The following is a 19,457-nucleotide window of genomic DNA, read 5'->3' as shown; positions in this document are numbered from 1 at the left end:
CAGTTTTCTATCAAATTTTATTGAAATGTCAATTATTCGACTTTAAACAGGGGCCGGTGCCTTGCAGGACATCTTCACCCCCCCCCCCCCCCCCCCCCCCACACGGAGCCCTGAGAGCAAAGCACCGATGCCTCCGAGGTGGCACAGCTCATTCCCCCCCCCCTCACACTCCCGATTTCTTTATTTTACGCCCAAATTTCAGGAGGACGCCCTCAGGGAGAGCCGAGCCCCCGAGCGATGCCCGAGGCAGCCCCCTGGGGGGATCCTGAAGAAATGGGGTGAAAAATGAGCCGAAAGGGGGGCGAAAAATCAGCCAAAAGTAAGGGGTTGGGGTCCCCTGGGGCTCAGGGTGGGGTCCCTGTGGGTCTGGGGTCCCCTGGGACTTGGGGTCAGGGTCCTGGGGGTCCCGGGTCCCTGTGGGCTCTGCTCCCTTTGGGTCTGGGTCCCCTGGGGCTCAGGGCCAGGGTCCTGGGTCCCCATAGGGCTTGGGGCCGGGGTCCTGGGTTCCCATGGGGCTCAGCCCCTGTGGGTCTGGGTCTCCTGAAGTTCAGGGGACAGGGTCCTGGGGGGGTCCCTGGTCCCCATGGGGCTCGGGATGGGGTCCCCGTGGGTCTGGGGTCCCCATGAGCCCTGGTCCCTATGGGGTTGGGGTCCCCTGGGGCTTGGGGCCGGGGTCCTGGGGGTCCCGGGTCCCCGTGGGCTCAGTCCCCGTGGGTCTGGGGTCCCGTGGGGCTCAGGACTTGCTCCCTGTGGGTCTGGGGTCCCCGTGAGCCCTGGTCCCTTTGGGGTTGGGGTCCCCTGGGGCTTGGGGCCGGGGTCCTGGGGGTCCCGGGTCCCCAAGGGGCTCAGTCCCCGTGGGTCTGGGGTCCCGTGGGCGCTGCTCCCTTTGGGGTTGGGGTCCCCTGGGGCTCGGGGCAGGGTCCCCGTGGGTCTGGGGTCCCGGGGGCCTCGTCCCGCGCTCCCCGTCCCCGCGGGGTCCCTTGGCCCCGCCCCCTGGGCGCCCCGCCTGGCCCCGCCCCTCTCGGCGCTGTCCCCGCCCCCCGCCGCGCCCAGCCAATGGCGGGCTGTAAACACGGCGGCGCGCCCCGCCCCCTGCCCCGCGCCGCCCCGCCCCGCGGCGCGCCAATGGCCCGCGGGAGCCGGCGCGGGGCGGGGCCTGGCGGCGAGGACCCCGCGGCGGGCCGGGGCTGCCCCGCGCTGTGCCTGCGCCGCGCTGCCGCTCCCCGCTGGTGGTGGCGGCGGCGGCGGTGCCCGGTGTGGGGGGGGGAGGGGAACCGGGAGCGAGCGATGCGGGGGGGCCCTCGCCCCCCCCGCGCTGTGGTGTCACAACAGGCGTGCGGCGCAGCGCCGCGGTCCCCAGCCACTAATTAATTGTTAATTAAGGGGGGGGGGGAGCCGGGACACCGGGGAGAGGGGGGGGCGGCGGAGGAGCCCCGGGGACCCCCCCGAGAAGGGGAGCGGGGCTGAGCGGGCTCCTGCAGGGTGTTAGAGGGGAGGGGGGGGGCAAAACAGAGAGGGGAGGGGGTAAAATAGAGAGAGGGGGGTAAATAGAGAGGGAGAGGGGGTAAAACCGGGAAGGGGGGGGGGGAAACAGGGAAAGGGGGGGGTAAAACCGGGGAGAGGGGGGGTGAAATAGGGAAAAGGGGGGGGGGTAAAATAGGGGAGGGGAGGGGTAAAAGAGGGAAAGGGGAGGTGGAATAGGGAAAAGGGGGGGGTGAACCGGGAGGGGGGGGCCCCCATGCCGGCAGCAGCCCGGGGCGGGGGCCGGCGGGGGCTCCTCTCGCGCCCCCCCCCCCGCCCCGCTGCCGCCGCGATGCCGCCCGTAGGGCCCGGCCCCTTCCCCGCAGCCGCGCCCGGCGATCAGGCAGCGCGCTGGCCCGCTACGTCTCGGTGCCTGCCGGGGTCCTGGCTCCGGAGCCCGTGCGGGGATGTGTGGGAGACCCCGCGCCGGCCGCCGCTCAGAGCTCACGGTGAGTTGTTACAATGTAGCGATCCCGGGCCCCCTCCCCCCGCCCCCCCTCCCCCCACCCCACCCCCCCTCCCCTCCCGGCCCCCCCCCCCCCCCCCGTTCCTTCACCCCCCCCCCCCCGGCCCCGTTCCCGCTCCGGGCCCCCCCCCCCGAGCCCCGCCGCTTTTCCTCACCCCCCCCCCCCACCCCCCCCCTCTCCTCCTCCTCCCCTCCCGGTTCTCTCCCCCCCTCCCCCCCCGCCCCTTTTCCCCGCCCCCTCCCCGCTCTCCCGGACCCCCCCCCCCCCCCCCACGAGCCCCGGGGGGAGCCGCGGCCGAATAAAGTGGAGTTTGCGCCCCCCCCCCCTCCTCCTGCGCCCCCCCCCCCCCACTCCGCGCCCCGACGCCCCCCGCCTTTTGTTCGCTCGGCACGGCCGGGGGGGGGGGGCCGCGACCCCCGGGGATGGCCCCCCCCGGGGATGTTCCCCCCCCCGGATGTTGTGCGCCCCTGGTATTGCCCCCCCCGCACTGTTGATGAGCCCCCCCCTCACTGTTGATGTGCCCCCCCCCCCCGGTGTTACACCCCCTGCCGTTGTGCCCCCCCCCCATGATGTCCCTTATGGTGAACTCCCCCCCCCTCGATGTTGTACACCCCTGGCATTGCCCCCCCCCGACGTTACGCCCCCTGGCATTGAGCCCCCATGATGTTGTGCCCCCCCCCATGATGTCCCCTATGGTGATGTGACCCCCCTGGTGTTACACTCCCTGGCATTGCCCCCCCGATGATGTTGTGCCCCCCCCAAGTGATGCACCCCTCCGATGTCATACACCCCCTACCATTGTGCCCCCCCAGGTGCTGTGCACCCCTCACGGTGCCCCCCCCAGGGATTGCACCCCCCCCAGATGTCGTGCACCCCCCCCAGATGTCGTGCACCCCCCCAGGTGCTGTGCCCCCCCCTTGGCATCCTGCACCCCCCACATTGTGCCCCCTTGGGTGTTGTACCCCACATCCTGCACCCCCCTGGTGTTCTGTTCCCCCACGTTGCCCCCTCCCGGGCGCTGTGCACCCCCCCGTGTTGTGCACCCCCCACACTGAGCACCCACCTTGTTGCCATCAGCACCCCCAGCCCCGTGCCCTGGTGACCCCACGAGGGGCCTGGTGGGCTCAGGGGGTCCCCACTGGGCTTGGGGCACCTTGGGGGTGCCTTGAGGTGCTTTGGGGCACCTTGGGGAGTGCCTCGGGGTGCTTTGGGGCACCTTAGGGTGCCTCGGGGTGCCTCGGGGCACCTCACGGTGCTTTGGGGCACCTCAGGGTGCCATGGGGGATGCCTTGAGGTGCTTTGGGGCACCTTGGGGTGCCTTGGGGGGTGTCTTGGGGCACCTTGAGATGCTTTGGGGTGCCTTGGGGCACCTCAGGGCGCCATGGGGGGTGCCTCAGGGTGCCTTGGGGGCACCTTGGGGTGCCTTGGGGGGTGCCTTGGGGCACCTCGAGGTGCTTTGGGGCACCTTGGGGTGCCTTGGGAGTGCCTCAGGGTGCCTTGAGGTGCTTTGGGGCACCTCAGGGTGCTTTGGGGGTGCCCTGGGGGAGCCTCAGGGTGCATTGGGGCACCTCAGGGTGCCCTGGGGGTACCTTGGGGCACCTTGGGGTGGGGGTGGCCCCCTCCTACTGCTACTGGGGGCCGCTTGGTGCCGGGCGATGCTGGAGGGTGACAGCGCCACGGGGACACCCAGTGGGACCCCCTCCTTCCTCCCCAAGCCCCCCCATGGGTGCAGCCCTCCTCTTCCTCGGCCCCCAGGGCCAAAATTTTCTCCCCGGCGCCTTGGCGGAGCCCAGCTTGGTGCTGGGGAGTCGCTGGCGCGGTGGCCGCGGCGCTGCCGGGCTCAGGCCACCAAATTTGGGGTTTTTGGTAGGAGCAGGCTGCCAAATTTGGGGTTTTGGGCAGGAAGGGGCTGCCCAATTTCAGGCTCTGAGGGGTTATCACGCCTCCGCGGGGAAACCTGCCGAAATCGGGGTGAAATTGGGGTGAAATCGCCTTGTTTGCAGCACCGCCAGCGGCCGCGGTGGGCTTGGAGAGAGGGAAGGGAGTGGTGGGAGCTCTCTGGTTGATTTTTGAGGGGAAAATTGGGCCGAAAACTCGGGTTTCGGGGTCAGGCCCGGCGCCGGTGTTTGGCTTTTTCCCCGGGCAACCGCCGAGGGCCCCCGGTGCCGCTCCCGAGCGAAGTCTGGAAATGATTTGGAGCAAAAGGCGGCGCTGGGAGGAGGGAAGGAGGGAGGGAAGGGGAGCGAGCAGCGGGCGCCGGGCTCCTGCCTCCCACCAGGCACCGGTGAATCGGGGGGCTGGGGGGGGTGGGCATGAGGGGACCCCGAATTTCTCGGGGTTGGGGGTGCTGGGGCGCAGAGAGGTGCTGGTCGGGAGGGGTGGGAGGATGGAGATGGTTTTTGGTGGAGCCTCGGGGACTGGGAGGAATGGGGAGACTGGATCAAAGCGGGGAGGATGAATTGGGGTGGAGCTGGGGACGTGAATTGGTGCTGGGAGCCTGAACTGGGGCAGAGCTGGGGACCTGAATTGGTGCTGGGAGCCTGAACTGGGGCAGAGCTGGGGACCTGAATCGGAGTGGAGCAGGGAGCCTGAACTGGATTGGAGTGGGGAGCCTGAATTGGTGCTGGGAGCCTAAATCGGAGTGGAGCTGGGGACCTGAACTGGAGCGGGGAGCCTGAACTGGATTGGAACAGGGAGCCTGAATCAGTGCTGGGAGCCGAAATCGGAGCAGAGCTGGGGACCTGGATTGGAGTGGAGCTGGGGACCTGAACTGGAGCAGGGAGCCTGAACTGGATTGGAGTGGACTGGGGAGCCTGAATTGGTGCTGGGAGCAGAACTGGGGACCTGGATCGGAGTGGAGCTGGGAACTGAAGTTGGAGTGGAACCGGGAGCCTGAATCGGAGTGAAGTGGGGAGCCTGAATCGAAGCAGAGCTGGGAACCGAAATCGGTGGTGGGAGCCTGAATCGGAGTGGAGCCAGGAGCCTGAATCGGAGTGGAGCCAGGAGCCTGAATCAGAGTGGAACCAGGAGCCTGAATCAAAGCGGAGCTGGGAACCGAAATCGGAGCGGATTTGGGGACCCAAATCACCACGAGGAACCTGAATCAGAGCAGGGCGCCTAAACCAGAGCTGGGAACCTGAATCGGAGCGGCGCTGGGAGCCTAAACCGGAGCAGGGAGCTGCAGCCCCTACTCGTGGCCGCCAGCCTCCGAAATTTTGGGATTGACCCTCGGGGGGGGAGTGGGGGGGGACACAAAGGGGGCTGCTGGGGGCAGCGCCGCTCGCGCCCGGTTCCTGGAGCTCCCGGGCACGGCGCTCGGGAGCCGGCCGTTAAAAATAGCCGCTCGCCGTCGGTATGTTCAGAATCTGCCCCGTTTCCTTTTTTAAATTTCTGCGAGCGAAGAAGAAAAAAAACAAAAAACAAAAAAGAAAAAGAAGAAGAAGAGCAGCACCCCGCGCGGCGGCTCCTTGCGGCTCAAATATTTATCAGCGTGAGGGGGGGGCTCCTGCCGGGCCCTGGGGGCTTCCCCGGGGTCCCACAGCAGGGCCCCGACCCCGTCCCGTGGCTCCGGGGTCAATTTTGCTGGAGAAAACCTCAAAAAGAGAAAAATGGCACCCGAAAGGGTGGTAAAAGGAGCGGGTGGCACCGTGGGGCGCAGGACGGGTGGGGTCCTGCAGCTCGCTCCACCCTAAACCCTAAAGTTTGGTGGTCCCAAAGCGGTGATGCCCGCGGGGGGGGGGGTCAGGAGTGAATTTTGGGGGGATTTTTGGGGGTCTGTGGGGCCGAGGTGCCTGCTCGGGGTTGGTTTTTCCACCTCTCCTTGCCGGGCGGTGCAGGGGGTAAAGTCCGGAGGCGTCCCCAAGGTGTAAAGTCCTCCCCGGGGTTCCGCGTTCCCGCAGCGGGCAGGGGGTGGGCGACCCCCCCCCGGGGGGCCGGGAGACGTCGGGAGGAGCGGGGCGGATTTTAAGGAAGAAACTGGGGGATTTGGGCAACCCGGGCTCGGTGCTGGGTCCCCATCCGGCTCCGCGTTCCCGTAACCGCTCGGTTTGGCGTCGCCAGGGGGGGTTTTGGGTGGAGAATCCCCGATTTGGATGCTCTGGGCTCGGCCTAATGATGGTTTTTGACACCCCGGTGCGTCAAACGGGGCAGCAAGAGGGGAGGGGACACGGGGGGGGGACACGGTGGGCTCCTGGCACCGTTTTCTTGCCCCCCAGCACCCCGGTGAAGCCCCCGCTGGTTTTTGTAGGGTTTTTGGTGATCCAGCTGCTCAGAAACGAGCCTGTGTGGGGTCAAATCCAATTCCCAAGGCACAAAATTGGGGAATTCCTCTCCTGCTGCCTTCCCCCAGCCGGGGGGGCGGTCGTGGGGAGCCCCCAAATTTTGGGCAGGGTCGTGGAGCCCCGCGGGGTCCCCCTCCAGCGGGTTCCCCGCTCGTTCCCCGTCCCTTTTTTGAGCTGGCTCGCGCCTCCTCGTTAGCTCGGAGCTCGTTAGCGGCCTCGTTTTGAGCCCTGCCCAGCCCACAGCTGCGGAGCAGATCCGGGCGGGGGGGGGACACCAAAATAACACCAAAAACACGACGGGGAAAAAAAGAAAAATAAACCCAAAACGAGCGTTTCCCATCCTTGCTCCTCAAAAGGGGTTTGGCAAAGAGGGCGGCTGGGGCTGAGGTTATCAGAAGGAGACCCTCGGCTCCCCCTTCTCAACCCAAATAGCCCAAAAATGTGCCAAGAAATGCCCCAAAAACATACAAACGCCCCCAAAACATGCAAAGAAGCATCCAAAAAATGTACAAACGCCCCAAAAGCATGCAAAGAAGCATCCCAAAACCATACAAACGCCCCAAAAGCATGCAAAGAAACATCCAAAACCTGTACAAACGCCCCAAAAACATGCAAAGAAGCATCCAAAAACCATACAAACGCCCCAAAAACATGCAAAGAAACATCCAAAACCATACAAATGCCCCCAAACCTTCAAAGAAACATCCCAAAACCGTACAAAAGCCCCCAAAATATGCAAAGAAACATCCCAAAACCGTACAAACGCCCCAAAAACACGCAAAGAAGCATCCAAAAACCATACAAACGCCCCCAAAACATGCACCAAACCTCGCCTGGCGTCGGGTAGGACGGACCCGCCGACCTCCCTCTCCCCGCTCCCCCATTTTGGTTGTAAAAAGGGCTTTTTTTGTCCCTTCTGGATGGGTTTTTTGGGCCTGCTTGGCTCTCTCCGGATGGGGCTCGCGCCAGGAGGCGGCAGGGGGGAGCCGGCGCCCCGCCCCTTGCAAAAACACCCCAAAACACCCCAAAATAACTCCGTTATTTGTGTTCAGGGAGGCTGAAGCCCAGAGGACCCCCAGCGCCTGAGCAGATCTGGTCGTGCGCGGGGATTTTGCGGCGGGCCCGGGCAGGATGAGCGGCGGCGAGCGCCCCTAGGTAGGTGCCCCCCCCGGGGGGAGCAGCTCCCCGTGGTGCCCCCACCCCAATAACGCGCCTCTCCTCTCCTCTCCTCTCCTCTCCTCTCTTTGCAGTTGACATGGATGATGAAGACGGCCGGTGCTTGCTTGATGTCATTTGGTGAGTGGGTTTTTGGGGGGGCCGCCAGCGGCTTCGCTGCTCTTCCTCCGCCGGCCTCAGATTGATTCTGAGAGACCCCAAAAAAAAAAAGAACCCCTGGGTGCGCTCGGGAGGGTGCCCAAACGGCTGGAAATGGGGAGTTTGGTGGTTTATTGTGTTCTGTCCCCAAAAAAAATCCCACCTAGGGCTGCACAGGGCGCTTTGCCCGGCCCCTCGTTACCCCGAGCGCTGCTGGAACCCCTCCTCACGGCCCTTTTTGGGGTTATGAGTCCGTCCCCTGAAGGTTTTCGCCCCCTAAACTCTTCCCCTCCTGTTTTACAGCGACCCCCAGGCCCTGAACGACTTCCTCCATGGATCCGAGAAGGTGAGCGGGGGCCTCGCTCGCGGGAAAAAAAAAAACAAAACTAAAAAAATTTTGCCTAAAAAAAAAACGTTTGCGCCGGTCAAAGACAACCCCGGGCTGAGACCCCTTCCACTTCCACGACTCTTTTTTTTATTATTATTATTTTTTTCCCTTTTTTCCCCTTTTTCCTCGCTTCTGTCGGGCTCTGCCCAAGCCCTGGTGGCGGCGCTTCGGGGACCTTGGCAGAAGGGGTCGGGTGCTGCTCGACCCGGCATTTTGGGGCCATTTCAGGCAAAAACGGGTGTTCAGCTGGGAGGGAGGCTCGCCCCACCGCTGCCCGCACGCCGTTCCCAGTCAGCGCTGAACTGGGCTTTTTTTTGTTGTTGTTTTTTTTTCATGATTTTTTTTTTCATACTCCGTGTAAAGAAAGTAAATTAAATCTTTTTAATTACAGATTGACAGTGATGATCTCCTGGACAACACAGGAGATGCAGCCAGTGCCTTTTTTGAAGGTGCTGGGGTATGTATTTGGGTCATTCCTACGTGGGGAGCGGTAGCTTAGAAACCTTCCTTTGGATTTTTTCCCCCCCCTTTTTGGTTTTTTTTTTGGTTTTGAGGCTCGTTTGCAGGCAGTGCTCCCCGGATCTGGAGAGAAGCAGCCCCAAGGGGTGTCCCCCCCCCCAACCAGGTCGGGGGGAGCCAAACCCGATGCTCGTGGGAGGAAGGAGAGCAGGGAAGGAGCAGCGGCGCTCCCAGCCCTCCAGGGGGAATTTGGGGAAAATTTGGGCGTTTTGGAGCAAAAATGTCTCCTCACCATCCACTTCGCTCCCCCCAGGTGGAGCAGGGAGCGCTCCTCTTCCTCCCCCTCACATCCCACTGGAATAGCAGAGGAAAACGAGAGGCAGAAACTCTAAAACCCTTCTCTTTTTGCCCCAGGATCCCATTTTTTTGGCCCGAAGGTCATTTTTTCCCCCTCCACCTGCACGTAAATTTAACAGAACCTTTTTTTTTTTGTCCCCTCCGTTCCTGTTCGCGTTGCTCTTTATTTTTTTCCTGAGGACTTTGCTCAAAGCCGCTGCTGATTTATCGCTGCTGAGCATAGCGGAGGGCTGAGGGTTAGCTCTGCGCGCCTTTAATTAGCTCATAGACTTTAATTTTTTGCTGGATTTTGGATTCTCCTCTTCCAAAGGCGCTTCTCCCTCCCGGGTGCGGGGCAGCGCGAGGTGCTGGGCGCGAGGGGAGGCGCGGGGCTCTCGCTGAGAGCCTTTAGGGAGTGAAATTTCCCCCTCCAGCCCCGGCAGCAGCCTCGGGTTTATCCCTGAGGAATTAGGGAGGGCGAGGAGCGCGCCCTGACCCCGCTGGCTCCTTTACACCGGGTCCAGGCTCGTTCCTCGAGGTGTCCCGGGCAGCTCCGGGGCTCCCCGGGGCGATGCTTTGTGCAGAGCTTTGCCATCCCCACACCACGAGCGCTGCGAGCACCGGCGGGGCCGCGAGGCAGAGCAGGAAACCTCCCCCCCCCGTTTCTCCCACACCCCCCAATTCAACTCCTTCTCCTCTCTCCCCCCGCGTCCCAGCTGCACGTCCAGGAGCCCTCCGGCAACCACCTGAACGCCGAGCAGAGCCAGCCCGCCACCAGCGTGGACCTCGATTTCCTGGAGGATGACATCCTGGGCTCCCCGGCCGGCAGCGGCGCCGCCGCCGCCGCCGCCCTGCCCAACGCGGAGCAGCCCTGCGACATCCTCCAGCAGAGCCTGCAGGAGGCCAACATCACGGAGCAGACGCTGGAGGCCGAGGCCGAGCTGGACCTGGGCTCCTTCCAGCTGCCCACGCTGCAGCCCGTGGTGCAAGCCGCCTCCGACGGCGCCCCGCAGATCTTCTCCGGCGGCGCCGACCTGCTGGGGCTGCAGCAGCCCGCCGTCCTCACGCACCAGGCGCTGGTGCAGCAGCCGGTGGGGGCCGAGGTGGTGAACAAAGCCATCAGCGTGCAGCCCTTCCTGCAGCAGGTGGGGCTGGGCAACGTCACCATCCAGCCCATCTCCAACCTGCAGGGCTTGCCCAACGGCAGCCCCGGCGGCGCGCTGGGCATCGCGCCCATCCAGGTGGTGGGCCAGCAGGTGATGGCCATCAACCAGCCGGCGCAGCAGCTGATCGCCAAGCCCGTGCAGCCCTCGCCGGTGGCCGCCATGCCCGTGGGCAGCTACATCGCCCAGCCGGCCCCCGAGCAGCAGCAGGTGACGCTGGCCTCGGCCGGCGTCTCGCCGCAGGGCGCCGGGCTGGTGCTGCAGAAGAACCTGCCGGCCGTGGCCACCACCACGCTCAACGGCGGCTCCGTTTTCGGCGGCGTGGCCGGCGCCCCGGCCTCGCAGCCCCTCACCGTCACCTCCAGCCTCAGCAGCCCCCTGGTGCAGGCGCAGAACGTCATCATCCACCGCACGCCCACCCCCATCCAGCCCAAACCCGCCGGCGTCCTGCAGCAGAAGCTCTACCAGATCACCCCCAAGCCCTTCGCCCCCAACAACGCCGCCCTCGCCATCCCCAACGAGGCCGCCCTGCAGCAGCAGAAGGCGCAGCAGAACCTCACCTTCATGGCGGGCAAGGCCGGCCAGAACGTGGTGCTCTCGGGCTTCCCCCAGGGGCTGCCGGCCAACGTCTTCAAGCAGCCCCCGCCGCAGCAGCCGGCGCTCAGCAAGCCCATGAGCGTGCAGCTCCTCAACCAGGGCAGCAGCATCGTCATCCCGGCGCAGCACGTGCCGCAGGCGGTGCTGCAGGGCCAGAACCAGTTCCTGCTCCCCGGGCAGCTGGCCGGCGCCTCCGCCGTGCAGCTCCCGCAGCAGCTCTCGGCCCTGCCGGCCAACATGGGCGGCCAAATCCTCGCCGCCTCGCACGCCAGCGGCCAGGCTCACATCATCACCAGCCCGGGGCCGGGCGGGCAGCTGATCGCCAACCAGGCGCTGCCGGCGCAGATCCTCACCAACCAGAACCTGGCCGGGCAGCTCAACCTGGGCCAGGTGCTGACCTCGCAGAACGCCCACGGCACCGCTCACATCCTCTCGGCCCCCATCCAGCTGCAGCCGGGCCAAGTGGGGCAGCCGGCCCTCTTCCAGATGCCCGTCTCCTTGGCCGGCGGCCTCACCACGCAGAGCCAGCCGGCGGTGGCCGCCTCGCTGCCCGGCGGTGCCATCGGCCAGCCGGGCCCCACGGTGATCCAGGGGGTGACGCTGCCCAGCCAGGTGGCCATGCTCAACGCCGCCGACAACCTGGGCCCCGCCGTCAGCATCCAGCCCCCCTCCGCCGCCGCCAGCAGCCAGAGCCCCGGTTTGGTGCAGCCGCAGCCCGCCTCCGCCGCCGGCCTCCTCCCCGGCGCCGAGCAGTCGCCCATCCTCACCGTCCAGGCGGCCCCGCAGCCGCCCGCCGCGCCGCCGCCGCTGCAGCTCAGCGTGCAGCCCCCGCCGCCCGCCCCGCCGCCGCCGCCGCCGCCGCCGCCCGCCCCGGCTCAGCCCAGCCCCGGTTTGGCCTCTTCCAGCCCCGAAAAAATCATCCTGGGCCAGGCGGCCGCCGGCGCCGTCATCAGCCAGGACTCCATGCAGATGTTCCTGCAGCAGGCGAGTAGATCCGCACCGCGGGGGGGGATGCCTCGTGGGGGACGGGGACGGGTTCGGGGTCCCCGTTGGGTGCTGGGGACGGGTTCGGGGTCCCCATGGGTGCCGGGGATGGGTTTGGTGTCCCCGTGGGTGCCCGGGATGGGTTTGGTGTCCCCGTTGGCACTGGGGATGGGTTTGGTGTCCCCATGGGTGCCCAGGATGGGTTCGGTGTCCCCGTGGGTGCCAGGGACCGGTTTGATGTCCCCATGGGTGCCGGGGACGGGTTCGGTGTCCCCATGGGTAATAGGGATGGGTTTGATGTCCCCATGGGTGCCGGGATGGGTTTGGTGTCCCCGTGGGTGCCAGGGACAGGTTCGGTGGCCCCATGGGTAATAGGGATGGGTTTGGTGTCCCCATAGGTGCTGGGGACAGGTTTGGTGTCCCCATGGGTGCCCAGGATGGGTTCGGTGTCCCCGTGGGTGCCGGGCACAGGTTTGGTGTCCCCGTGGGTGCTGGGGACGGGTTCGGTGTCCCCGTGGGTGCTGGGGACGGGTTCGGTGTCCCCGTGGGTGCCAGGGACCGGTTTGATGTCCCCATGGGTGCCGGGGACGGGTTCGGTGTCCCCATGGGTAATAGGGATGGGTTTGATGTCCCCATGGGTGCCGGGATGGGTTTGGTGTCCCCGTGGGTGCCAGGGACAGGTTCGGTGGCCCCATGGGTAATAGGGATGGGTTTGGTGTCCCCATAGGTGCTGGGGACAGGTTTGGTGTCCCCATGGGTGCCCAGGATGGGTTCGGTGTCCCCGTGGGTGCCGGGCACAGGTTTGGTGTCCCCGTGGGTGCTGGGGACGGGTTCGGTGTCCCCGTGGGTGCTGGGGACGGGTTCGGTGTCCCCGTGGGTGCCAGGGACGGGTTTGGTGTCCCCATGGGTGCCCAGAACGGGTTCAGTGTCCCCATGGGTGCCGGGGACGGGTTCGGTGTCCCCGTGGGTGCCGGGGCTGAGCCCCGTGGGTTATCGGGGATCGGGGATTGGGTTCGGGGCCCGGTGGCACCGCGCGGCGTCCCGGCATCGCCAAGGCTGAGCTGCCCGCTTGTCGGGGTGATTGTGGTTGGTGGGTGCCAAGGGGAGGTTAGTTGGTGGAAAATAAGGGTTTGTTTTGGTGGAAAATAACGATTTATTGGGGAAAGTCACCGGTTTTGGTAAAAGATCGTGGTTTGTTGGTGGCAAATGGTGGGATATTGGTGAAAAGTTGTGGTTTGTTGGTGAAAAGTCACGGTTAGTTGGTGCCAAGTGGCAGTTGGTTGGTGAAAAATCATGGTTTATTGGTGAAAAATGAGTTTATTGGTGAAAAATCATGGTTTGTTGGTGCCAAATCATGGTTACTCGGTGCCAAATCATGGCTTGTTGGTAAAAAATACGAATTTATTGGTGAAAAATCACCATTTTTGGTGACAGATCGTGGTTTGTTGGTGCCAAACCATGGTTTGTTGTTGCCACATGGCAGCTTGTTGGTAAAAATAATGGTTTAATGGTGAAAAATCAGTTTATTGGTGGAAAATGGTGATTTGCTGGTGACAGATCATGGCTTGTCGGTGAGAAATCGCGGTTTATTGGTGACAAATCGTGGCTTTTTGGTGAAAAGTAACGGTTTCTTGGTGACAAATTGCCGTTTGTTGGTGACGAGCTGCGGTTTATCGGTGATACCGCGCGGTTTGGTGGTGACAAGCCGTGGATTGGGGACAAATCTCGTTTTTTTGGTGAAAAATCTCAGGCTGGTGGTGACGAACGGCAGCTAATTGGTGACAAAGCGCGGGTTGGTGGCGAGGAACCGCGGGCTGCTGGTGACAAGTTGGGGTGTAGTGGTGGCAAATCGTGGCGTTTTGGTGACAAATCTTGGTGTTTTGGTGACGATGGTGGCATTTTGGTGACAAATCGTGGGGTTTTGGTGACGATGATGGTGTTTTGGTGACAAATCTTGGCGTTTTGGTGACAAATCTTGGTGTTTTGGTGACAAAGATGGTGTTTTGGTGATGAATCTTGGTGTTTTGGTGACAGTGGTGGGGTTTTGGTTGACAAATCTTGGTGTTTTGGTGACAACAGTGGCATTTTGGTGATGAATCTTGGCGTTTTGGTGACGAATCCTGGGGTTTTGGTGACGATGGTGGCATTTTGGTGACAAATGGTGACGTTTTGGTGACGAATCGTGGCATTTTGGTGACAAAGAGCAGTTTGTGGTGACAAATCGTGGCGTTTTGGTGATGAATCGCGGCGTTTTGGTGACAAATTGTGCCGTTTTGGTGACAGTGGTAGAATTTCGGTGACGATGGTGGCGTTTTGGTGACAAATCTCGGTATTTTGGTGACCCTCACAGCTACACATCCAGACCTTACCCCAGCACATCCCGAGGGCACCCCAAACCGCTCCCCGTCACCGCCGCACCCATGGGTGCCCCCGGTTTTGCTCCGTCTCGGTCCCCCCCACCCCAAATGCCCCCCCCCCAGCCCCGGGGGTGGCTCTCGGCCGGGGGCGTCCCCTCGTCCGTCCCCCTGTCCCCCTGTCCCCCCTCCCAGCCCCGTTCCCCCCCCCCCCCGCTTGCTTTTGCGTCCCCACTAACCCCCCCGGCTGCTTCCTCCTCCTCCTCTTCCTCCTCCCCCCCTACAGCCCCTGGGGGCCGCTGCCAGGAGGGCTGGGCTGGGTGGGCCAGGGCCGTCCCCGTTAATTAATGGGACACCCCGTTAACATCCCTGTTAATTAATGGGACACCCCGTTAACATCCCTGTTAATTAACGGGACACCCCGTTAACATCCCTGTTAATTAACGGGGACACCCCGTTAACATCCCTGTTAATTAACGGGACACCCCGTTAACATCCCTATTAATTAATGGGACATCCCGTTAACATTCTTACTAATTAATGGGACATCCCGTTAACATCCCTGTTAATTAATGGGGCCATCCTGTTAATATCCCTATTAATTAATAGGACATTCCCGTTAACATCCCCATTAGTTACTGGGCTGTCCCGTTAACATCCCTGTTAATTAGTGGGGCCATCCTGTTAACATCCCTGTTAATTAATGGGACATCCTGTTAACATCCCTGTTAGTTACTGGGACATCCCGTTAACGTCCCTGTTAATTAATGGGACATCCCGTTAACATCCCCGTTAGTTACTGGGACATCCCGTTAACATCCCTGTTAATTAACGGGGCCATCCTGTTAACATCCCCATTAGTTAACAGGATATCCCGTTAACATCCTGTTAGTTCCCGGGCCATCCATTAACATCCCTGTTAATTAATGGGGCCGTCCCATTACCATCCCCCATCAGTTACTGGGACATCCCGTTAACATCCCTATTAATTAATGGGACATCCCGTTAACATCCTCGTTAATTACGGGACATCCCGTTAACATCCCCGTTAGTTACATGGGCATCCCGTTAACATCCCTGTTAATTAACGGGACATCCCATTAACATCCCTATTAATTAATGGGGCCATCCCATTAACACCCCCGTTAGTTACCAGACCATCCCATTACCACCCCCGTTAACTAACGGGACATCCCATTAACACCCCTATTAATTAACGAGGCCGTCCCGTTACCATCCCTATTAATTGCCAACCCATCCCATTAACCCCCCATTAATTACCGGGGCTGTCACCTCCCCCCCAAACCCCCCCCCCCAAGCCCTGATCCTCCTGACACCCCCCCTGGGGCAGCAATTTGGGGCTGTGGGGCCTCTCCCTTCCCCCCCAGACCCCCCAAACCCCCCCAACCCCTCTCCCCTCGGCTCAGCGTGGGGCAGGGGGCGACCCCCGGGGGTGGGGGCTGCGGGGAGACCCCCGGGGGGGGGCCGGGGGCTTGCGGGGCTGCCACTAACCTCTGGCTTTTCCTTCTCTGTTGCAGCTTCCCGCGGGGCAGCAGAAGCTCCCTGGAGCCTCCCCGTCCCCCTCCCTCGCTCCCCCCCCCCCTGGGGGGGGACGCCCCCCAGCTGCCCCCCCCCCAAATGCCCTCCCCGCACGCCGCCCGCCCCCCCTCGCAGCCCCAACCCCTCTCCCGCCCCCCCTCCCGCCCCCCACTCGCGCCCCCCCCTCCCAACCCCCCCGCCCCCCCTCCGAGCCCCTCGCCCGCTCCTGCACCCCCCAGGCCCCCCTCGCGGGGGGGCTCTACGTCATCCAAAACCCCCTCGCCCCCACGCCCCCCCTGCCCCCCCTGCGCCCCCCGTCCCAACCTCCGGCCCCTTTCCAGCCCCCTTGCGAGGGGCAGCCCCCGGCTGCGGCCCCCCCGGACGCCCCCCACTCCCACTCCCCCCATTTCCAGCTGCAGTTCCCCCCCCAGGGGGGGGGGGCCAAGCCCCCGACCCCCACCCCGGGGCTCCACCTGGGGGAGCCTCAGCGGAGCTTTCAGCTGGTGCCCGGCCCCTTCCCCCCCCTGCCGGCCGCCCCCAGCCCCGCTCCTCAGCAGAAGCAATTACTGGACAGGTTCCCGCAGGTAATTAAGAGCTAACGAGGCCGGGGGGGGGCTCCCCCCCCCTCGCTTTAGGACCCTAAGACCCCCCCCCCCCCCCCCGTCAGGGTGCTCGGGGCGCCCTCGGGTGCGTGCGACCCCTCGGGATGGGGAGGGGGGGGCTGCGCAGGGTGTGGGGGGGGGCAAACTGGGGCCACGAGGCCCTCATTAGTGCCCCCCCCCGCCTAATTAAGGGGTGGGGGGGGCAAAAAATGGGGACAAAAAGGGACGGAAAGGGCAACGAGCGTGGGTTTTTTTTGGGGTTTGGGGCCCAGTGGCGCGGAGCAGGAGCAGCGCGGCGCGAGCAGACCCCCTCAACCCCCCCCCCCCAAATCCTTTTTGGGGTGGGGGGCACCTCCTGAGCCCTCCTCTCGCCCCCCCCCAGGTGCCGCAGGGGCTGATCCTGCAGGCCAAGCAGCCCCCCCTCCAGCCAGCCCGCCCCCCCGCTCGGCCCCTTCAGCAGCCAGCCCTCCTCCGTGCTGGTCAGCAGCCAGGGGGGGGCCGTGACCACCACGCCCGCCCCCCCACACAGCCACGCGCCCCCCGCCGGCCCAACGCCCACCACAGGTTGGTGACCCCCCCCCAGACCTCGTTACCCCCCCCCCAAACCTCATTACCCCCCCCCAGACCTCGTCAACCCCCCCCAAACCTCATTACCCCCCCCCAGACCTCATTTACCCACCCCCCCCAGACCTCGTTACCCCCCCCCCCCCAGCCCCGGCATGATTTGGGTTGGGGCCATCCTGGGGACTTTTTGGGGTTCTGGGGGGGGCTTTTTGGGGTTTGGGGGGGCTTTTTTGGGGTTTTGGATGGGTTCTGGGGGGAACTTTTTGGGGTTTTTGGGGAGCTTTTTGGGGCTTTGGGGGGGCTTTGGGAGGTTTTTGGGGGGCTTTGGGGGCTTTTGGGGTTTTCCAGCACCGCAGGCGAAGCTCAACCCGGTGCTGGCAGGACCCTTGAGTGGGGGGGGGGCATGCGGGTGACCCCCCCGTGTGTCCCCCCCCAGGTATCGCCGCCCCGGCGCCTGCCGAGAGCAAACCCTTCCCCAGCGCCCCCACGCCCATCCCCGCTGGGAAGGGGGCCGCGGCCCAGGGCAAGCCGGGCCCCCCCCCTCGCCATCCAGCAGCCCACCCAGGTGAGACAAATCTCAAGGTTTTTTTCACCATTTACCCCGTTTTGCTGGGAATTCGCCCCATTTCGGAGCCAAGCTGGACACTGCCCCAGCAAGAAAACTTTGGGGGATTCGTTCCCCTGCAGGGCCAGGCGCTGTTTTTTGGGGGGAATTTTGGCTTTTGCCACAAATTTCGGGGGGCACAAAGCAGAACAAAACCTATTTTTGTGCAGAAATGGGTTTTTAAAACCGCCGAATTTCCACCTGAGCAGGGAGGGGGGGGGGGGAAGCTCCTCCGCTTCTCACCACATCAGAGGTCGAGGAGCTGCGATGTGGTGGATTTGGGACCCCAAAACTAATTTTTTTTGGTTTTTTTTTTCTTTTTTCCCTCTTTTTTTGCAGGCGAAGCCCGGAGTGATCAGCTCGGTGTCGGGCCTGAACCTGGCCAAAGGCCCCCTGCAGATCCAGGTGGTGGGGAAGGGGCTCCCGCAGCTCGTGCCCTCCGGCCCCGTGCAGACCCCAACCCTGGTGAGGGCTCGGGGGGGGGCTCCCCGGGGGGGGTCCGGCGCCCACCGAGCTGGGACGGGAGCCGTGGATCCCGAAAATTCTCTTGGAATTCATTTGGGGACCCCACAAAGGATCCTTACATCCACCCGGGGGGGGGTCTCCATGCCCAAACCCCCCCCGATTTCTTGCTCCAACCCCCCCTCACCTCATCCCTGCCCTCCTAGGGCAGCCGCCACCCCTCCCAACCCCGCTCGGGGTCCCTAAATCCCAAAAAGAGGAGGAATTCCCCCAATTAGAGGACCCCCCCCGCAGTCCTACATCTGCCCCCCTCACCTCTGATATTTTTTCCCCCCCCCCCAGTATGACAGCAAGCTCGGCAGCCTGAAGAAACCCCCCACACTACAGCCCAGCAAAGAGGCTTGGTGAGTGCACGGCGGGGCCAAAAAAACCCCTCCCATTTAAGCAAATTGACCATTTTTCAACCCAAACCCTCATCTGGGGCCGCTTTGGGGGGCGACTTTCCCAATTTCCAACCCCCCCCCCCAAAAAAAAAAAACCAGGCTCCTCGCGGGAGTCCTCGGCGGCTCCTCGCCGCGGCGGGGGCTGCGTGGTGATTTCGGGGCTCCTCTCCCCCTTTTTCTTTTTTTTTTTTCTTTTTTTTTTTTTTTTCCCTTTTTTTCCCTTTTTTCCCCCCAGTTTCCTGGAGCAGCTGCACAAGCAGCAGGGCGCGGTGCTGCACCCCCGACTACAAATCCTCCTTCCGCTCCTTCGAGGACGCGCTGCAGCGCCTGCTGCCCTACCACGTCTACCAGGGGATGCTGCCCTCCCCGCAGGACTACAGGAAGGGTGAGCGCTGCGGGGGGGGGCTGCCGCGACCCCCAAATCACTGGGGGGGGCACGGCGGGGCCAGATCTGCTTTAAAAATGCAAAAAAAATTTAAAAAAAAGGGGCACGTGCGCTGGTTTTAGAGCCAAAAAAAAGGAAACGGCAGCGGTGCCGTCGCTCCGAAAAGCGTGAATTCCCGGGGCAGCACCCAAAGGTCCTCGGGGTCATCAGGGACAGCACCCGAGGGTCCTCGGGGTGATTAGGAAGGTCCTCGGGGTCATTAGGGACAGCACCCAAAGGTCCTCGGGGTCATTAGGGGACAGCACCCAAAGGTCCTCGGGGGTCATCAGGGATGGCACCCAAAGGTCCTTGGGGTCATTAGGGACGGCACCTGAGGGTCCTCGGGGTCATTAGGGACGGCACCCAAAGGTCCTCGGGGTGATTAGGAAGGTCCTCGGGGTCATTAGGGACAGCACCCAAAGGTCCTCGGGGTCATCAGGGACAGCACCCAAAGGTCCTCGGGGTTAATAGGGATGGCACCCAAAGGTCCTTGGGGTCATTAGGGACAGCACCCAAAGGTCCTTGGGGTCATCAGGGACAGCACCCAAAGGTCCTCGGGGTCATCAGGGATGGCACCCAAGGGTCCTCGGGGTCATTAGGAAGGTCCTCGGGGTCATTAGGAAGGTCCTCGGGGTCATCAGGGACAGCACCCAAAGGTCCTCGGGGTCATTAGGGACGGGGCGAACCCCGCACCCGGGGGCTCCCCGGGGTGTTTTCTGAAGATCCCGAGCCCCAGGAGCCCCCCGGCTGAGCACCAGAGCCCCTCACAGCCCCCCCCCCCCCCTCTTTTTTCTGCCCCCCCCAGTGGACGAGGAGTTCGAGGTGGTGTCTGCCCAGCTGCTGAAGCGCACGCAGGCCATGCTGAACAAATACCGCCTGCTGCTGCTGGAGGAGTCCCGGGTAAGGCCTGGGGGGGGGCTGCACACCTCACGGGGGGGGGGGGTTGGAGGTGGTCC

The 19,457-nt window shown here is 63.7% G+C and overlaps 1 protein-coding gene across 1 annotated transcript; it reads left to right on the top strand.

The window, feature by feature from the left end:
* Positions 1–1,842: 1,842 nt before the first annotated feature.
* Positions 1,843–19,401, top strand: BICRA (BRD4 interacting chromatin remodeling complex associated protein; the record flags this gene model as incomplete). Its single annotated transcript, XM_084307245.1, is given in 15 exon segments — positions 1,843–1,970; positions 7,321–7,423; positions 7,519–7,564; positions 7,886–7,928; positions 8,362–8,427; positions 9,482–11,509; positions 16,387–16,418; positions 16,420–16,568; positions 17,005–17,102; positions 17,104–17,133; positions 17,512–17,637; positions 17,977–18,038; positions 18,313–18,355; positions 18,357–18,462; positions 19,307–19,401. Coding segments are annotated over 13 exon segments (2,919 nt in total), but the record flags the coding sequence as incomplete, so codon positions are not given.
* Positions 19,402–19,457: the final 56 nt, after the last annotated feature.

The sequence above is a fragment of the Netta rufina genome (genome assembly GCF_964035555.1).
Source record: "Netta rufina genome assembly, contig: SCAFFOLD_184, whole genome shotgun sequence".
NCBI lineage: Eukaryota > Metazoa > Chordata > Aves > Anseriformes > Anatidae > Netta > Netta rufina.
This window is presented reverse-complemented; position numbering and strand designations above follow the sequence as displayed.